Raw genomic sequence first — 20084 nt, 5'->3', positions numbered from 1 at the left:
TCCGTCCGATGATTGAATTTCTGCCTCCTTTCCCGAGCTGTATTTTGGTGCGTGACCATGAGCTTTGTGGTTTTTCAAGTCTCATGGGACCAATTCCTATTATTTACTTGACTGTGACCCTGTAACGTGACCCTTGAAGTCTCTCATTCTCCAGGAGCCTTCTTTTAAATTGCTCATCTAATGGCGACCTGCATTTTTACTGAACTGTAATGAATGTTCCAATTACGCTGAAGGTGATGGAGGCGATTTTCGTATGATGGAAGAGGTGATTGGATCTCCCACACTCCATTTCACTATCTCTCTGCTCTTCAGGCATTCCCACAGACCTGTGGTCAACGCTAGCAGTTGGGAGGAAGCTAAGCCTCCACTTGTGGTAATGCACCCTCTCAGTGCACTGCCAAGCCGTGCACCAATGAGGTGACTACAGAATTAAGTGCTTGAAATAAATGAATTCATTCTGGCAGAAATGTGTCAAATGACCTTTCCGCTGCTCATTACACATGGTCCACATTACACCAGAGAAATGCTCCTGTTGTCTGGGGCTCCTTTGTCCCCCCCCCACCCCACCCCCATCTGCCTTGTCAAAGGGGAATGGTAATTAATTGAAATCATTTCCATGTGTTAGGTTGTGTGAATCCCTCCTCAAGGTGTGTCAATGGGTCGATAGATATTTGGAGTGTATAGTGGAGTCAGGTGATAAGAACTCCAGTCATACTGTGCTAAATGACTGCAAAAGCTCCATAAAACCAATTCAAGGGCAGATGAGTTTGAGGGCAACAAGTAACAGAAAGAGAGGGGAAAAGGCATTGTCCCCAGCGGACTGTATTCTGACAGCAGACGATGGTCACTATCCACAGAAATTGCAGTGTTTTGGATCATTCAAGGCTGGGCACATATTTCATTTTCCACTCTTTTTTTCCTTCTGATTAAAAGGTTGTTTGTGAGAACCCAAGAGTCTCCTTGGAGGTGGCATCCGCCTGCTTGACTGAATGCGGGGCATTTCACCGAGCTCTGTGCACAAGAGAAGGGAGCTTATCCAAATGCAGAGGCTTGCCTGTCTGCCTGCCAAAGAGAGATGTGGCTTTAAGAGGGCCATACATGGCGTTGATTAGTTTTACTGAGCGGTTATGCAGAGACCAATAAATTAAATATGAATAAATTAAAAATGTACTCTAGCAGAAAATTGCTTGGAAAACAACCACCTCCCCATTAAAATATGTATAGTAATGCCTTTTATGTGAAGTAACTTGGGATTAGATATCACTGTAAATTAACACACCATCCAACCGTAGTGAAGAACTTTTCACTTTTAACAAGGACTTATAAAAGAGGTATTTACTCCAGTGTGTTCAGTAATTAATTTGATATTCAAATGAGCTTACAGTATGCATTATAATTGCAAATATCCCAAATAAGAGTAGTTTTAAAAAGGGGGTAGTGTCAACAAAGATTGATGAGGCATGCTTTGAAATTGCCATCTGTTTCAAATGTTTACTTGACGCCGGCACTTCCCCTCCCCTCTTCTTCTGTGGAAATAGAGGCATCATGGCATCCTCCCGCCATCCGGGCCATATGTATCTGTTATTTTACGAGGGGAGGTACGCTGCGGTGTAATACAGCCGCATCTCCGCACACATCGCAAACACTGAAGGGGATCGAGAACATCGGCATGTGTGATGAGCTCCCGCAGATAACGTCTCTGCAACATTTCCATGACATTGTAGCTGTGTTCCCTCATTACCACAATGTCATAGCAGCATTGTGAGGATGTTGGGTTGGGGTGAGGATGGAAGGGTGTGTGTGTGTGTTGGGGAGTGGGGGGGGTCAGCAGCAGGTATCGGGCTTAATTAAAGGGAGCTCTATTAAGGTTATTGAAATGAACCCTCCCCTCCTCTCCTGGAGCAACTCCCTCTACACTCCTCAATGGAGAAAGGTGGATGAAGAAGGGGGTGGGGAGGGGTGTTTGAAGAATCCTTGCCTCTTTTGACATTAGCCAGCGTGCACACGTCACACAACTCCTCTCCACAAGTGCCTCTTATGCACCCCACCTTTGCAGGAGTGACACTGTTTCCCCCCCAAAAAAATGGGGCTTCAGAGTTTTAATCCCTCCAGCCCATCAACCCACCCACTCTTACTTCCATCTGTCGGGAGCACTGCTGGAGGGAAAAGGGGTGGGGGAGGATTGGAGGGAATGAGGGGGGGCATGGGGCGCATCCCTCGTTCCATCCCGACGAATTTTCTAATTTCCTTTGCTTCCATGCTTTGTCCCAAATTCACGCCCCTAACCTATCCACCATACAGCCTCTCATTCTTTCCCCTCCTCTCCCACCTCTGTGCTCTGTTGTTTTGGCAAAAGGAGTGAAACTGGAGGCTGCTGTTTGCTTGAAACACCATGACAGTGTTTTAACAACATCTGACTTTAGCAACATAGTTATGACTCTTCCATGTGTCCTTCATGAGTTTCACTCTGTTAGAATTTGTCCCAACCGGAGACACATATAAGCACTCCTATATCTTGCTGTACGTCAAATATCCACACCCCACTGCTGTCCTCTTTTTCTCAACTTATCACCACAATCATAAGGCAGAACCCAAACAGAAGTATGTCTGAACATTTTATTTATTTTTCCTCTATGGACCACGCAGATATAAGCATACAACATATTAATTAGTGCCACATCACATGGGTGTCACAGTTTTAATGGGCAGTGGCTCAAGCAATCAATTCTAATTACAGAGCTTCATGCACAAAACTAGGTAGCTTCAGGGACGACACCCTGTGTCAGATTAACTTCAGGGAATTATTTCAGAATCAATTCAACAACTCACTACCAGCTACCATCTGCTGTTCAAAGCAGTGAGTAAACAAAAATCATGTTTTCAGGAATCACCCAGTCCTTTTGGCAAGCAGCTTTAATCAAAAATAATTCACATCTCATTTGCATATCTATTCACTATGTTAGGGAACATCACCTGAGATTACTGTAGAATGTCTGCCTGGATAAAATTTGACTTAAAAAAAAAAAGAGTCCACTCATTCAAGAAAAAGTGCAAACTACATTTACACATACACACTAAAACACAGAGCCTGTGCATGAAAACGGGGCCCCATTGTTGGCACTCATTCACTTCAAGATGCAAATGGGTGGATTTGAAATTCACCCTCTGTGTGTTATGCTTGGATACTTTAATGTTGTATCTATGCTGGGGATTATTCTCTCTGCAGCGGAAAAACCTGTGCTTGAATGGCAGTGCCCTCAAAGTAGCTCCTACTGCTTTCAATGGCCTCCAAACGAGATTAGACCCGTGGCTGCCCCCAGTCCCAATCCTCTGCATTCAGATGGAGCGTAACCAGCCTGTGTGACAGTTTTTCTGTTTTGACACTGAGAGGGTGCAGTCACTGCATATCGGACGTTTTGGAATTGAGAGGTCAGAACAGAAAGAAAGAAAATCCCTATTGCTCACTCTTTTTTTGTTTGTTGTTTTTTAAATAATATCCAGTAATCTGCACGAGTGTTTTCTCTCCTATTTATAAAGCAAATAACCTAAAAGAAAAGTGACAAATTTAAAAAAAAAAAAAAAAAAAGACAAAAATTTATACCTAAACAGTTTACAACAACTAAAATGAAGACTTAGGGAAGAGAGAGATGTCAAGATAAAACATCAAAATCTTACCTAACCTTGTTGTTGCTGTAAGCTAAAAGTATCAGTGTTACACATCAGACTCATTCAGGCTCCACATTTGGCAGCAACTATAGAAATGCATGAGTCTTTATGTTAGCTGTTTGATGTTCTAAAACAATTGGCTATTTAATACAAATAATTTCTCCAGGAGTTTCTCCCCATGTGGGAGATTATCTCAGACGGAGTCTCTTTCTTTTGGCACACGGCAGTCCTGAAGCTGAAACTGAAGCTGAATCAGCTGCAGTGGTTTTCGGCCTCTTTGTACTATTTTCACAGTTATGTGACACTGTGTTTGCTGCTTAGTGTCCGGCCATCACAAAAAGGCTGCACCATTCCTAGTATTTACATTCACATTACTGTTAAATAAGAGATCTCAATTAAATAACAGAATGAAAAACAAAACAATAAATGTATGTCCAACACAGCCACAAAAGGCCAGGTTTGTTTTTGTTTTTCTCTCTCTTCATGTTTTATAATGGGATATGGCTCATTTTTTAGTTTTATTCTAAATGGTTTTCAGTCTTGGAGCTAGCTGGTGGTTTGCAGGGACCAGTTGTACTTTACTGGGGGTAGAAAGTCTCTGGTCGTCTGCCTTACTTGGGTTTGGGGGATTGTTTCTGTCCTGAACTGAGGTCCTTCTTGTCTGTAGGCCTACGCTGCTTTGCACTCGGCTGTGTGGAGAGTTTAACAAGAGCATGAGACTGCAGGCATAAGACTCATATTAATCTTACATAACATAATTAACTATGACACCCATATAAAAAAAACAGCTGCATGGCTACACCTTTATTAACATCTTCTAACATCTTTAAGAGGTGAATCTGGCACCATCTAGTGGTAGTTAAACATGAAAGCCAATATACAGAAATTTAGCTATAAAAAAACCTTCTTTTTTTTTAATCCAAACGGTAAATCAGTAGACATTTGTAAACTGACATTTTAGATTAGACATGTATGCTGCTGAAAATACACATTAAAGAAAACTTTAAATTAACCAAAAAACATAGGATGTAGGAGATTCAACAGACCTGTGTGGTTGCTGGCTGTGCTGGGGTGTCAGAGCTGTTTATTTGTTTGTCCTGCTGAAGACTGCCACTGCTTTCTTTAGTCTTTATTCCACCGTCCTATGATAACCACAGGGAAAACACGAAACATGGACTTCATGACCACACATAATGGCCTATAAAGAGGTAGTTTAAAGGAAAATTCAGGTTTGTCTTGTTTCATTTTAAACCTTTGACACACACACACACACACACACACACACACACACACACACACACACACACACACACACACACACACTGAGACTCAATTTATGTGAATTATTAGCAGTATTAATTGCTAACAGGAATAAAAAGAAATCAAGACACTGACGACATTACAGTAACTTTTAAAACTGTGTATGAGTGCTTCTAAAATGTTTTTATATTTAAAAGAAAACTTTTAAGGAACCAGGGAAATTTTTTTGGGTGGGAAATCAGAGTAAAGCAAGCATGTGACAAACACATCACACCAGCCATTATGATATAATACAGATGAAATCTAACAACTCTGTAACTCTGTTGTGCTGATCATAAACCTACAGCGATGACTCAAGATAAAACCCAATAATTGCCAAAAGGGGAAAGTGGGGTGTTTAATAGTGAGTGATACAAAACCTACATTAATCACATATAGCACTTAAGTAGATAATAAGAGACCTTAAGAAACACACATTTGGGGTCCTAAAACACATACATAGGCAAGTAATGTGAAAATGTTGAGAGAGCTGTGCTAAAGAGAAACACATTACCAGTTTAGTGGATGTGGAAGATATGTCAGAGCTGCTGTGTCTCATGCAGTTGCTGTTAGTTTCTGCTGAAAATGCCGGGTGGACCGGGACTGAGTCCAGGTTTGCCTCAGAAGTGATGAAGGGTGAAACTTCTGAAGTCTTATTTCCTGTTTTGGAAGTTTTTTTAGCAACATCTACATTAGGTAGATTCACATGCCTTTGGTTTATCACTGTCATCTGTTTCTTTATAGTCTATGCTAAATGAAAACAAATGCCTCACATTTAAATATTACATTACTAAGTCAATATCACTGCCTTGGCCTTATTTGGCAACTTTTCCAGATCCATTTATACTGTGACCTGCATGTCTGCTCAATTATATATCAGGAGAACTCAAATATAGTAATCAGCATATTAAACTACAGCTTATCAAATGATAGCAACAGTACTAATAAAGTGATCAAATCAAAATCAAAATGATCAAGTGATGACTTGGAAGATTTAATTTAATCTTCATTATTACTTTCTTCCTGCTCCAGGTACTGACGCATCATCTCCAGCACATTGGGTGGTACAACAGGCATAGTAGAGTCACCCTGTTTGACAAAGCGCACTATAAGAGCTCTTCATGCGACTTATCTGAAGTTCATGAATGCTGAAAGTGCCTTACTGTAATCCAGGGGTTCTCTAGTAGCTGATTAGCAGACATTCGGTATGCGGGGTCCACCTTCAGTAGGCAAGTCAAAAGATTTTTAGCTGTTGAGACAGACTCAAGACGATCAGTGAGTGTTCGTAATACCAACCTGCCCAGTAAAACTGCACATATGAAGCATTTGCGCTGCTACTTTATATTACCATAAGAATGTGATTAAGATCATGAAGTGTTACCTGCATCACTGACTGAGGCCCAGATGGGTTGAGAAAATTTGACTCCAGTGTTCATTATCTTCTTAAGTAGGTTTTTCCTTGTTTTGGAGACAAATGGAGGTTCTCCACACAGTCTACAGGGACACATACCTCAGACATGTGCACTCATGAATCGTGTACATGTATAAAAATAGTACGTGTGCGCCTACTTACAACATATACATAATGACTCCTATGCTCCACACGTCGCACCACTGGGTATAACCTCGACCGCTCATCATTTCAGGGGCTGGCAACAACACAAAAATGCACAAATGTATGACTTGGTCTGCATGAGCTACAGAAATTTGTGGTGGAAAACCACTTTGTTAAATGATGTTTTTTAGCACCAGCAGCGCTGCTGAGCCCCATTTCAATAAGTTAACACTATAATAATGTGTGTGTTATGTTTTGTCACCATATTTGCAAGGACACATACACATGCAAGCTGAGTGACACACAAGGTGAAAGTGCAAAACCACAGTTAGAGGTAGTAATGAGCCATAAAAGTTAGAGATGAATACATAAAGGTGGAGGAGGCTCATCTTTTGAATATATTATTATATATTTTTAATATATAATGATTTATATCTTTTGTAATGTATTTTAAATTATATGCTGGATCTACAAAACATCCTTTGTGCAACCATGAAACACTCCAGAGACATATTTATATGCTGAGAAAGTAACAAAATGACAGAAGGAATTTGCAGGCATATAGCCCAGCACATAATTGAACAATTATACCAAACAGGTGCTAATGAATCAAATCATTAACGTGGCTAAACCAAAACCATTAACTGTAACAGAAACAGCTGTGTAGGAAGGATTAAAGTGGCTGATACCCTGACATAATAAAAAGGTAAGGATTCTGAAACAGTGACAGTTCGAGCTAAAAATCTTTAACCGTGAAACAAAATGAGCCTCAGCAGGAAGACAGAAGGTGGTCAGCCTGCAATGCTTGGTCTCTCACAGGCCAACATTTTGTGGCAAACAGGTTTTTCTGGACGTGTAGTCCAAGATCATCTGTAGAACCACACAGAAACGGTTACGGTTCAAAACAAAGAGGCAAGCCAAGGAAATAGAGTGCAGCAAACAATTGATGCATTAAGTTAACATTACAATCTGAGGATTTTCCAGCATTGCCGTCATGGAAGACTTCCAGCCAAATAGCCAATCCTCTGATGTAAAGACAAAGCCAAGTTAACTCACGTATGCAGAAAAACACGAGATGTGGGGTACAGAAATGGAAGAGCAGGTGCTTTGGGACAAGTCATAACCTGAAATATTTGGCTCCAAGAGGAGGCGGTTTAGTCGTCTGAGTGTTAACAAGGACCTGAGAAGTCCTGGCATTAAACATCATCAAGAATAAATTTAATTTGTCCCAGACTGAGTACCTCAAACGTACAACCAAAGTTCTAAAGATAAAAATTCTCCTAATATCTTTGATAATGAAAGGAATGAAGGGACACAATCCCAGAAAACGCTGATCTTAGTATCACAGAGTAAGTCAAGGATTACCAAAGAGAAAGTGGCAGCTGAGGAAGCATAAATTCACTGAAAGACTGGCAATAACTTTATTCCAACTTTTACAAACAGTTAAAGTGAAAATCTGCCTGTAGAAGAATCGGTACTTTTTAAAGGCATAGGGACACCACAGTTTGTATCCCGTTAAGTTAAAAGATAAATATTACTTTTGAAAGCATGACCACTTTACTGGTTTTTTCACAAGGACTAATAGCTTTTACACTGCATTGTAGATATAAGTATATAATAGCATATTTAGTCATAACATTTAACAATATACTTTTTATATAAAAACAAAAACAGCATTTTACAGTCCATTTATGAATTTTGCAGTCTGTATTTAAACTTAAAAATGTCATAAAAATACTTTGGCGCCCTCAGTGGTAGAATCAAAAACAGGAGTGATCTCTGCTACTCTGTTCATCCGCACTGTCATCGTGTTGGTCAACTAGCATGCTGCAGAAGATCCAAATATCTTACCCATATAGATAAGGGTCCCACAGGCGTGTGTCATTATGTTTTCGATCCCGACACCACCTGTCTTCACCGATAATCCAAAGTCTGCCACCTAGGTGGAGAACAGCACTTAGGAAAAAGGTGTCACAAATAAACATGATTCAGTCATGCTGACAAAATCCATATTAGATTCTTTGTTAAAGGTGCTTCAGTAAGGAGCTAGGCAAGTAACATCAATACAAGCCGACACTATACAGAATTTTTCTAGGGGAAAAAAAAATCGCAATACTTGCAAAGTTTTAAAAAAAGAAACTACTCTGAAAAACAATTTATGCTCTGCTATGACAAAACTTTCTAACAACATGTACTATAAGTGTGTTAGTGTATGTGCAGCCAAAGACAAAGACAATCCTGGCCTTGTTTTAACTCATACACCAGGTATCTGCTTTGTCTGGCTCGCCATCAATACAAGCAACATGCTGTGCTCAGCATGTCATCTGTTTAAAGACGCAGTTTAGACTCCATTTGTAAAGGTGGACTATAAAGGAAGACCAGAGGGAGACTATCATAATGAGATAGTATTTAAAGCCTTTACTAACTATAGAGGAGACAGTGGGCGAGGAGAAGGCGCCTATTTGAGGCTTTTTCTCAGTGTGGCAGAGAATGGATAAGATGCATTTATGGAAAGCTCTCAGTTTGGTTCAACATTTTACCTTGACATCGATTTTGTCACCATCCTTATCAGGAGAATTTTTCACAAGAATGTTCTCAAGTTTCAAGTCCCTGTGTACAATATCTGTAGGATGTGAAGAAACAGGAAATTTTACACGGACATAAAAGCTTCAAATATTTTTATATATATTTACAGGATTAGGTGCTGCAATAAATATCTCAATCAAATTTTTTTTTTTAAATTAGAAGTAGACCAGCGGTTGCTTAATGATGAGACCAGTGATAACTATTTAACTTTTCATGAGTCATAGATAAAACATCAATCCCAACATAATTATTGTAATATTACCTGTGCAAAAGGCAAAAACAAAAATGTGGCTGCATTTTGGAGGTTACCTGCATTTTCTAAGTAGTTAATGCTAGTAAAGCAGGGGGCAAATGTCCCCAAAGGGAGTTATAAATACTAACTTAACTAAGCAGATTCATGGGTTGGGCCAGTGGAACATGACAAAACCTTTATGTTAATATTTTGACTTCTTGTGTTGAATTATAAGCCAAGAATTGAAGAAGCGAACAAGAGAAAAATACATATGTAGCCTTTCATCAAGGTATAACTTTATGGTCAGTCACTAGAATAAATTACATGTTCCATACATGCTAACACAGTTATGTTTTTCCTGCTTACAGCAGACCAGGCTGAAGGGCCTTGTTAACTTAGCACAGAGAGGGAAGGCAGGAGGAAAAATACAATTTGCCCTGGGCAGTCCTATTCAGTGCACTATTTGAAGCAACCAATTATACAATGCAACAGTGCTGATGGTGTGTGAAAGGTAAGTTAGAACAAATGATGTGCCCAAAACAAACACCTGAAAATGTTTTTTTTTCTTTTGTCTATTTAACATTTTTTTGGTATGGTAATTATTTTTCTTTAAAGTGCTTTCTGTCACCTGAACTCTCAATTTCTTTTTTCAGTTACGTAACAATTATACACACACTAAAACAGAAGTACCAGTTGTTAAATACACTACTTAGTTCTGCTTTTTTTCTAGTCACTTAATGAAATACTAGTGCAAAGAAATTAATTTCGAACTATAAACTACACAATATAAGGTTTGGTGCATTTAATTCCATTAAGGAATAAGAACAATAAGGAACAATACAGTTCACAGATCCACACAGCAAGCAACTACCAGTGATGCGGGAACCAGAGACCACTGCTGAGGTGAAGTGGTCTTGTTAAAATTTTCTCAGCTTCAAAGCGAGTGATTGAGGAGACTACCAATAAGACAGAAGCATACCACTGACTGACATATGAGGGGTAATTCATTCGAGGCAGGCAGTGGGCAATTACTTTTTCCAAGGGGCAACATGAGAAACTGGGACAGTTTTGGACAGTCGCACCAATAAGATAAGATAAGATAAGATAAGATAAGATAAGATAACCTTTATTAGTCCCACACGTGGGAAATTTGTTTTGTCACAGCAGGAAGTGGACAGTGCAAAAGTTATGAGGCAAAAATTAGAATACAATAAGAATAAATACAGTACACAACTGTACAGAATAGAATAAAATACTATATACAGTAGAATAAAATAAAATAAATATACAATAAGATAAAAATAGAATACAAATACAAATACTATATACAACTGAGTAAAAATACAACGATGACAGAAAGGATTATTGCACTTAGTATTATTGCATATGTATGGATGTGTGTGCTTGATCAGTTAAAGTCTTTATTATGGAGTCTGACAGCAGTGGGGAGGAAAGACCTGCGAAATCTCTCCGTTAGATGAACTAAACTCTGCTCAATATTAACTTTATATCTTCAGAAGCTTATTGGCGTGGCCCACCCCAACAGTCCCAGTTTCTCATGTGGCCCATGGGGAGCAATAATTGCCCACCCCTGCACTAGAGTGTTTCCTAGACAATCAGAGCCTGGTATGTCCGCTAGCGACAAGCGAATCACTTCCTGTGTGGACGCCCCTTAATGTGCCGATGGTACATTAAGGGGCGTCAGAAAAAATGTGATCTACAAATTTAAGCCAAGTTATGCAACTTGTCATTTGACAAAGAAAGGTTTCTGGAGAGCTCATTCTCATTACTATCATTAATAAAAATGAAGCCGAAGAACACCACCACAAAAGGACTTTCCATGTGAAAAACTCCTGTTAATTAGTATTGTTCCCTAGTTTGTTCTACATTAGTCATTAGCCACATGAAATGATGCCTCATTACCAAGAACTGTCCTAAATTACCTCTAACCTCAGATTTTACCAAAGGGGAAACAGCATTTCCAAATAAATGGTTTAATTAAAATGTTTATTTCCTGGCAGCTGGGCATTACTGCCATTTTATCAAAATAAGACACCTTGCTACAGTGACTGAAAGCCCTAATGGCAAGGAATATCACATCATTGAGGGCAAAAACAATTTGAATACAATAATGGCATTATAGCACCAGTATAAATTAACTGAAGCACAATTCATTCAAAACACAGGCTGAACTACATTTTTGACAGTATAATTAGCATAGATTAGATCAATCTAGAAAATGACGTTACCTCTTTTATGAAGGTGCACAACAGCATCAGCTAAACTACAGATTATATCCCTCGTCTCGTCCTCTGTGAAGAACTTTTTCCGCTGCAACAGCTCCCTCAGATCACCCCCTTTGCACAGCTCAGTAACCAAATAAATCATCTAGAAACGAGAAGATAAATGCATCTTACTATACAGTCAATTTGTGTGTTCATCAGTAATATTTATGCAGAGCGGCATGCAGCAATAGACACAGTGATATGTTACATGCATTACATTCACCCACTCACTTAATTATGCTAATTTTGAGTTTGTGATTTAAAGGATAGCAACGCTTACCGTGGTCGAGCGGTAGACTGCCTCAAGATGTATTATGTGCGCATGATTCATTTGTTTGAGAAGGTTTATTTCGTTATCCACCATTTCTACTTTCGAACTTCCTGCCTAATGCAACAGAAAGTCAAATCACAGCTGGATTTGTTACCCTCCAAATATAAACTTCCCTTATTAGTGCAACTTTTTAAACACATTAAAAAACAGGCTTCCTCGAGGGATGCCAAACACACTCACCGGTGGTCTGCAAAACGTCTTAATGGCCCATTTTGTCTGTGTCTCTATGTGGGTGGCTTCATAAACAACTCCAAAGGCACCTTGACCCAATTTATTTTCAAATTTATAAATTTCCTATGGGCACAAAAATACTAGAAAACATTAATACATTTGTAATATCCATCTGTTCACCGTCAGTCATATACAGCAGAGGATTTCCCCCGAGCAGGTGTTGAAGACCTCAGGATCATTTCACTGTTGTTTTTCAAAAACATTATGTCCTAACTTAAGACCTGAATTGCAAAGTTGTGAAGCCCTCTGAAGGAAAAAAAAACACACCAGTCTCTGGAGCCGCAGAATATAGTATTTTTAATCAAGTTACAAATGATTAAGTTGCTGCTGCAGTTCGCTCAATCTCAGGTCTAATTAACTTGATTGTTATCTGTGTGCACGCAAGACTGAGCACTGGCTGCTTTGGATTTAGAAAAGTGAGCAGTGAAATTAACCAATGAAGGAGGCTATACAGCAGCAAAGTGGAGTTTGGTTTTCTAATGCTGCACATAGTGTGTAAAACAGACGTCATCAAAGACTAGGTTTTACTTTGTCAGTGGGATCGTGTTACAGGATCAACATACCCTGATGTCTCCATCATTTTTCAGCCGCATATCTAGCACATTCCTCTCCGACGTGCATCTACTGGTCCGCACAGACTTCAGGTTCATATCTAGTCCACTAACATCTCCTTTTGTCATCTACAGAAGGAAGGAGAAGGCAGTCATAATCTTTCTTGAATTGGCATGCGTATAAAAAAAATTCATTCTTAACTGACGAGCAGCTGTAATCCTTTGGCTAATCAATTTTTTTAAAATACTAAAATCTGTCAAATTTGTCAAATATTGGTATTACAGCAGGTTTTTCTAAAACAAATAAAAAAAAGCAAAGTGATTTTTATATTGTTTTATCTTAAAATCCCAACATCATAACAAGATTATTTTTCATCTTCTAGTCAGTCAAGAAAAGTAATAGCTTTCCTTCATGATCCAGTTTGCCATCATTCCTAATCATTACAGCCCAATCAATCCTTGGCAACCATGTTTCTAAACCCTAAGGCATTACATGTGTCGTGGTAAGAAGGCTTAAAAATAAGGAAATGCTGAGAGACACATAAATATTCTCCAACGCAAGAAATTATCACTGCTAGTTTCAAGCAAGTGTCAACGATTACGTTTATTTTTTAAGCTTCAGCTACTAATGCTGTAGACATTTTTAAAAGTTTCCTAATGACTTTAATTCCAAAAGTCTGGTGTTCAAATAGTGTACAGAATTACTAAAACTTTACTTCTCCCAGTCTAAGTTGTCGCCTTTTTTTCTGGTTTATGGTTTATGACCAAAACTCTTGTCTCTGTCTGAGCCCATATTCACTTTAAGCACAATTTACCCAGCTTGAAAAACAGTCTCTAAAGCCAAATTAAATGTAAAGCAATTATCAAGTGATGACTGGGAGCGATGAAGTGGATCCACCACACGCACAGCAATTAATTATTAACAAGGAAGTGGTGTCTTTAACCTCTTCACTCTGATGCATTATTTTAGCCCTGACAGGGCTCTCATAACAGGCCTGTCTCTCCCATTTTCTCCTGTCTATTTTCCAATCAAAATGATTGTGACAGCCTCTGGAAATTCCAGTCACCTCAATCATAGCTCATTTGTGGAGACAGCAGCATGTGATGAGTGTATCACTGAGGACTTGAGGAGACTGGAGGAGGGTCTCAGCTCCTCAGGTATCTCCCAGACAGAGGTGACTGGTCCTTGGCCCCAGATCTCTGATGCAAAGGAAATAGGATATCAAGTTCATGTTCAGGTTAGGGTGAGAGGTCTGACCTTAAAAGGGTCACAGACACAGGTCTTGAATTGCTTTAAGCCTTGTGTGCCTATCTAGAATATCTATACCTGTGATTCTAACAATTCAATTGAAATGCATGACTTACTTAAATCTGTTTGTTTTTTTAAACTTAAAGTCAAAAACAATTCAACAATACAAACCCAAACTAAGGGCCTTAAAGGAGCAAAGAAAAGAACCGAAGAGAATTAAAGTAAAGACAAGCACTGTACCGCCACCTCTCCCATCAAGATTTTTTTTAAATGTAAAACATAAATGCATCTGACAAAAGCTACAAATTGCCTCCATTGAGGAAATTCACTGAGAGGTTGTGCTCTTTAGTGAAACAGCCACTGACAACACTGAAGAATTGCTAATGGAGTGGCAAAGACATGGTCATTTAGTGGCTTGCAAAGCATGGCCACTTGTGTTTGTTGCATGACCAAATTGCTGGAAATACAATTGGGATTTGAACCACTCTGCAGTGGTGGGGAAGAAGTGTGCCCCTGTGCCACCTGTGTACCTAAAATGTTTTCCATTAAGGCTACGTCTTCCTTCCAGCTACCCCTACATCAGTACTTACAAAATGCGAAATTTTGAAACCTCCCTGAAGGCTAGACTCCTTATTTTCCTTTTCTTGACTTGATTAAGAAAGTGCTGGAGTACCACCAAAATCTATGTATGGATCTTCTTTCCAATCTCTATAGCACTGACCCAAGAAAATACACATAATTATTAACTAGAGCCAGTGAGGAAGGAATTGCAGTGATGGCACAAATAACAAGTCTGTTTTCAACCACAGACACACTGACGGGTGAGCAAACATCAGTACACCCTTTTATATTGAATTTGGTCTCATCTCCAGGTTCAGGAGGTAGTAATTAGAGCCCCAGGTCAAGCCCCTACTTGTCCCACCTCTCCATCATTCTGTCAGACAGCAATTTCAGCTTATTTACATAACTAACTAAATATACAAATGTTTTCCAAATATAAGCATGCTATAACAAGCAAAGAGAAAAGACACATAAGGGTTCATTTAAAACCTTTTCCTACTTTTCTCTACTTAAAACAGCTCTTCTTTCATTTATTCATGATCATGTACATGTAGTTTTTCTAACCCATCAGTGTCAATCATATGAAGCAAGGACTCTGCTGAACATAAAAAGCAAGAATAGCCCCTTGCTGTGGGAAATGATATACATAATGATTTTTGTGATCTTATAGACTAAACAACAGATTTAGTTATCTATTAACTGTAGTCAGCCAATACTAGAAATAGTTGGTATAGATTAGCTGTAGCATACTAAAGGTTGATGAGATTGCATGTAAGTGAAAAATGTTGGTAAGCACACAGAAAAACACTTAGCCCTCTCTGTTTGCCCAGACCAATAACATGTTACACATTTCAATTATTGTTTGAGGCCTTTAGAAGTTCATGTTTCTTTAATTGCATAAACTGTAGGAATAAGTTGGACTCAAGCTCTGCGGGACTGCCTCTAGCTGTAACGAGCAGCTGCTTAAATATCGCCTGAAAATCAAACAAAAACAAAATCTTCCTAACTGCAATTAAAATGTACACTGCCATCCGTTTTGCTCGGGCCCCAATATTACATTTTACTCATGTGAAACTTAATCATTTATTGACAGCTTGGCTTTGATGACAAATGATAAACTTCACAGTCCTAATGAAGCGTGGAATTACATTACCTGATGAGGCAAGAAATTGCATGTTTAGAATGCGAATATCCCATCTACTAAGTTATGGAGTGAATCCTAATATTATGCAGAGATAATCAAAGCTTCTGGTCTAAATGCACTACACCAACAACATTAAGCCATTAAAGCACACACCAGACTAACTAAAGAGCAGTAAAATTACACTGTACCTGGCAGCTGATGGACAACAAGACTGACAAATAAAATGGAGGTGCAACTAAGTTGCTGCTCCCTCACTGCAAACAAGAAATGCATGCAGCTTTCCTATAAACAAATCATTTTAAAGCCGCCCCCCCCCTCAAAAAAAAATCCTGCTGTGTTCAATGGTCATGTTTGATAAGTGTCTATTGGCAAGAAAACACGCTTTGCCAAAAGGAAGCAAAAGATCAAATTCTGCCATTTGCTCAGGGCTCTCCACATGTTGCTAGGAGATAAGGGCCAACAAATTCAAATTTTCTCATTGGTTTAATCCTGGTTAAAGCTAATCTCTGCCCTTGCTGGGTTCAGCCTTGGGAAGCTAGGGTGGCAGACGTGTAGGAAAATGTAGGCCAGTGCAGAAACAAGAACACCTCAAATTTACATCGATGAGAAGCCGGAGAAAAGTCACATTCATATTGGAATACACAAATGGCCCCACCTGTCAAATACTAATGTCATAACAGCTTCTACAGTATTCATCTGTTTTTAAAAAAAAAAGAAGCAGTGGGCCTCTTTATGGCCAAATAAAGTTTTAGGACACTTAAAACTACTCCCTTTTACACAGACTGTTTCACATAAGTCAATATGACAACAATAGTACACAAGTGTTATTAATCACATCATTTAAAGCTTTTCTTATTAGTAGCATCTATGTTTCATGTCACCTGCTAAAAAAGTGCTAGCATTTAAATTGTTGTTTGACCGATTAGAATTCAGCAGGTCATTTACATGGATAATGCCGAGTAGAAACTGCGAAGTGACTTTATATATCCAGCTAAAAAAAAGAAGTCTTTTTTAAAGAGAGATCTGACCAAAAGGGCAGCAGAAATTTCAACAAATATAACATAAAAGTTCTATAAAGATATTTTAAGCAGCCCTTGATACTTACAAAACATGGCATTTCGTTATTTTATATGGAACCCATTCATAAATGCTGTTTACTACTACTAATTACCAATATAAGCAGACATTAGACATTTAAAAAAAACACACAGAAACGTCTGTAATCACTTTTTGGCACACAATACTATTTCATGTCAAAATGGCTGCAGTTAAAAGGGAATGCCGGGTGGTTTAAAATAAGAGGACAATGTTAAGAGCCAAGAAACATAGTCACTATAACCGCATGAAACACGCATTCAACATCGACTACTCTAAAGTATTGAATAACCGGGTCATTAAAATGAATGTTAAATTATTGTCCTGCTCGGTGTGTAACCTCTGTCATTATACTGCCAGTTAATCTAACACAGAGCCTCAATCCTAACACTTGACGCTTGTAACCAAATGTGCTATTTAGATAATAACGATAGCTAGTTGAAATCTACAATAATTATATAATTATATATATAATTATAGAATTATATATATAATTATATTATATAATTATAATAATAATAATAACTGTGATATCCCAGAAACGGCAGGGAGACATTCGGTATCTAGTAATGTAAAAAATCAGCTACTCCTCGCATAAAAACAGCGCAGAAAGCTTTAAAAAAAGTGACTTTTTTAATAAGGTAACGTCTCCCACGGTTACACGTTGTCATGGCAACGAAACGTGAGGTTGCAAAAACGTTTCCTCTTGAGAAGACAGCGTTAAATAAAGGTGACCCCACTCATACACGCACGGCTGTACAGTGTGTACAGTGTTGCGGCTGTAAAATTCACCAAAAGTTTCTTACCTGTTGGAATGAGACATTTTTCATTCAGCAGGTTGTGCTTCACGCGAAAACTTTTTTTTTTTTGGCGAACGACTACGGGAAGCCAAGAGGGACAGAAAGGGAGTTAAAACTCCACTGAGTCAATAGCGAATGCTTCAGGGGCTAGTAGTAGTATTTTTTTTTTTTTACCTGATGCTTAAAGAGAACCCTATTAATAATGAACCTGACAGAACAAAAGAACAATTCATACCCGGATATTTAAGCATAAGGAGACATGTTTTTTCTTTGCGGCATCTTGAATTTTTCTTGGTTCTTAGTCTCCATCTAGTGGACACATGGAGAGCTTGTCTGGTGAGTTTGAGTTTTAGATTCATTTTGGAATAATTATTCAGGGATGGGCAATTAATGTTTCCCAGGATGCCTGGAACTGGAACTGGTTATAGATAGGCTTATAAAGAAATAAAATTGAGCAGAACTGAGTTCGGTGTATTGGTGTGGCCCCTTGGGAAAATGATCTCACATTATGTTTATCATTTTAGATAAGTAAGAAAACATTTATATTAATTATTGTTTAGAGTAAGATCCTAAAAGACACAAGTGGTGAGTAAAGCAAACTTTAGACAGACTTCTTTTTCTTAAACTCTGAGACTTGTTAACTCAGTCAGATGTTAACACGAGCACAACAACCTGACACTAGTGCAGCCTTGCAACCACAATGTGGTTTCTACACTAATATATAGAGCCAGAGTTCCTGTCACATCAGAAAAAAAAGAAAGATCTACTCCAAACTCAGAGCTACAGTCATGTTTTATTTTTTGACATTTCCTTTGGTGTCTGTTGATTTTCATTTGACTCTTTTAAATGTTATTTGAAGGTTGTTTGTTTGTGTTAATTTCCTTTTACACTGAAATCACAAATGGCTTCGTGAGACTCATAATTTGTAGTTGTGCTGGATCCAGGTTCACCCATTTTATCTTGCATTTAGAAATATAAGAATGTTGATGTAATGCAGCTATTTTCTACCCACAGAAATCATGTATTTGAGAGGATATCGCTACAAGAAGTTAGAAAATAATAGTGTGTATACCCCTAACATCCAGCTGTAATACAAATCAAGATAGGGAATCATAGTTCTATCACATACTGTTCCTGTTTGGAAATAATAATTAAAAATGTAAATTTTACTGAATTTTAAGAAACTAATTTAACAACTAGATTTAAAATGTCATTTGAAATGTTTGAATAAAGATGGTATTCTGAAATGCTTAGCAGATTAGTTCCACATATCTGGTGATGAGTGCAAAAGGCTTGAAGTATCCAATAAGCAGTTTTGTGTGGTAACATGTAATTAGTAACCACTGACTTCCTTCGTTAGGCAGACTTCTGCCTTTTATCTAAGGCATTATTGATCATTTTGGCCATGGACTTGGAGCCACTGTATTCTCTACAGTCTACACAGTGCTTAAGGACCATCACATGATAAATGAGCTTTGTAAAAAGCTTGGATATCTCCAACTAATTCTCTGCTCCAAACACCTCCTGGAAGTGGCAGCACTCTTTCTGAGCTTGTGCATATCTGCTGAGCAGTCCTGCTCGCTGCTCACTAAGAAGACTGGAACGCCCATAAATGTGCCACGGAAGAATAAAGCAGTTACACAGTAACCAGCAACCCAAGCACTTAAGGTGACTGAGTAAGTCCACATTCACAGTTTTGTTTTATTTTTTTACTGCCTCTATGATGTTTAAAATGTGTAATATACTGAACTGCTGCAAACCTACAAAATAATTCAGTAAAATAAAATCCCCAGTATGTTTACTTTATCCATTTACAATTTACATAAACATGCAAGGAAGCACACAGAGGTTATTTGATTTACCCAGTTAATGGAATGCTTTAAGATCCAGTGTGAGTCAGAAGTGTCTTCATCCCTGTGCTCCTGCTCAGATTTACTCTTTCTGGCCACAAACATAAGTGAACTTTGTGCAGGGAATCTCCAAATCAGTGTGTTGGAATGCAGACCATAGCTGACATGATACCACATGGATCCTCACACTGATGGGCTGATTTAAGAAATGGGGCTCATTAGTTCATGAAAGTAAGTCATCCAGCTCAGCTTCAGTAACATCTAACACCAACAACTACATGTATGGTCACTGACCCAGTGCTGCTTTCCCCTTGGGCCTCAATGATCTGCCACAGGGCACTCTTGGCATACAGGAAGGACATTTGGTCACTTCACAGGCTCCCTCAGGATACACCTGCAGCTTCCTCTTTGACACATCAAAGATCAAATGCAGTATATCATCTACCAACTGATCAGACTACAAAAACGATGAATTTTTAGAAGCATGGATTTCTTTATTGTCCACAAACTGCAAAAATTGTGAAAATTGCTGAGAAACTCGGTAAATCATTTGGCAAAGTGACTGGATGAAAACTGTCTCCCGGTGACCATTGTTTTATAGTATAATCTAGAACAAAAACAAGTCGAAAAATATGAGTGTTTGTTTTAA

At 38.5% G+C, this 20084-nt stretch overlaps 1 protein-coding gene across 4 annotated transcripts; it reads right to left on the bottom strand.

Annotated features, from left to right (window-relative positions):
- Positions 1-2610: 2610 nt before the first annotated feature.
- Positions 2611-17699, bottom strand: stk33 (serine/threonine kinase 33). Of its 4 annotated transcripts, XM_086287934.1 has the most exons (15): positions 17592-17699; positions 13804-13936; positions 12749-12865; positions 12135-12248; positions 11904-12008; positions 11588-11726; positions 9061-9143; positions 8372-8459; positions 6539-6614; positions 6347-6459; positions 6129-6214; positions 5982-6054; positions 5480-5625; positions 4713-4808; positions 2611-4355 (listed from the first exon to the last, which is right to left on the bottom strand). In XM_086287934.1, the coding sequence occupies exons 2-15, from the start codon at positions 13810-13812 to the stop codon at positions 4278-4280; spliced, it is 1323 nt and encodes a 440-aa protein (XP_086144060.1). In that variant the 5' UTR covers positions 13813-13936; positions 17592-17699; the 3' UTR covers positions 2611-4277. The 4 variants fall into 4 exon arrangements, with proteins under 4 accessions (XP_086144060.1, XP_086144052.1, XP_086144078.1 ...); XM_086287926.1 differs by lacking the exon at positions 13804-13936 and having other exon boundaries at positions 17592-17661; XM_086287952.1 differs by lacking the exons at positions 11904-12008; positions 12135-12248.
- Positions 17700-20084: the final 2385 nt, after the last annotated feature.

This window comes from Aulonocara sp. 'chitande type north' Nkhata Bay, linkage group LG1 (assembly GCF_057382095.1).
Source record: "Aulonocara sp. 'chitande type north' Nkhata Bay isolate Kocher_YH1m ecotype deep benthic linkage group LG1, A_spYH_male_GT1.1, whole genome shotgun sequence".
NCBI lineage: Eukaryota > Metazoa > Chordata > Actinopteri > Cichliformes > Cichlidae > Aulonocara > Aulonocara sp. 'chitande type north' Nkhata Bay.
Note: the sequence above shows the minus strand (reverse complement) of the source record. Positions and strands in the feature narration are given on the sequence as shown.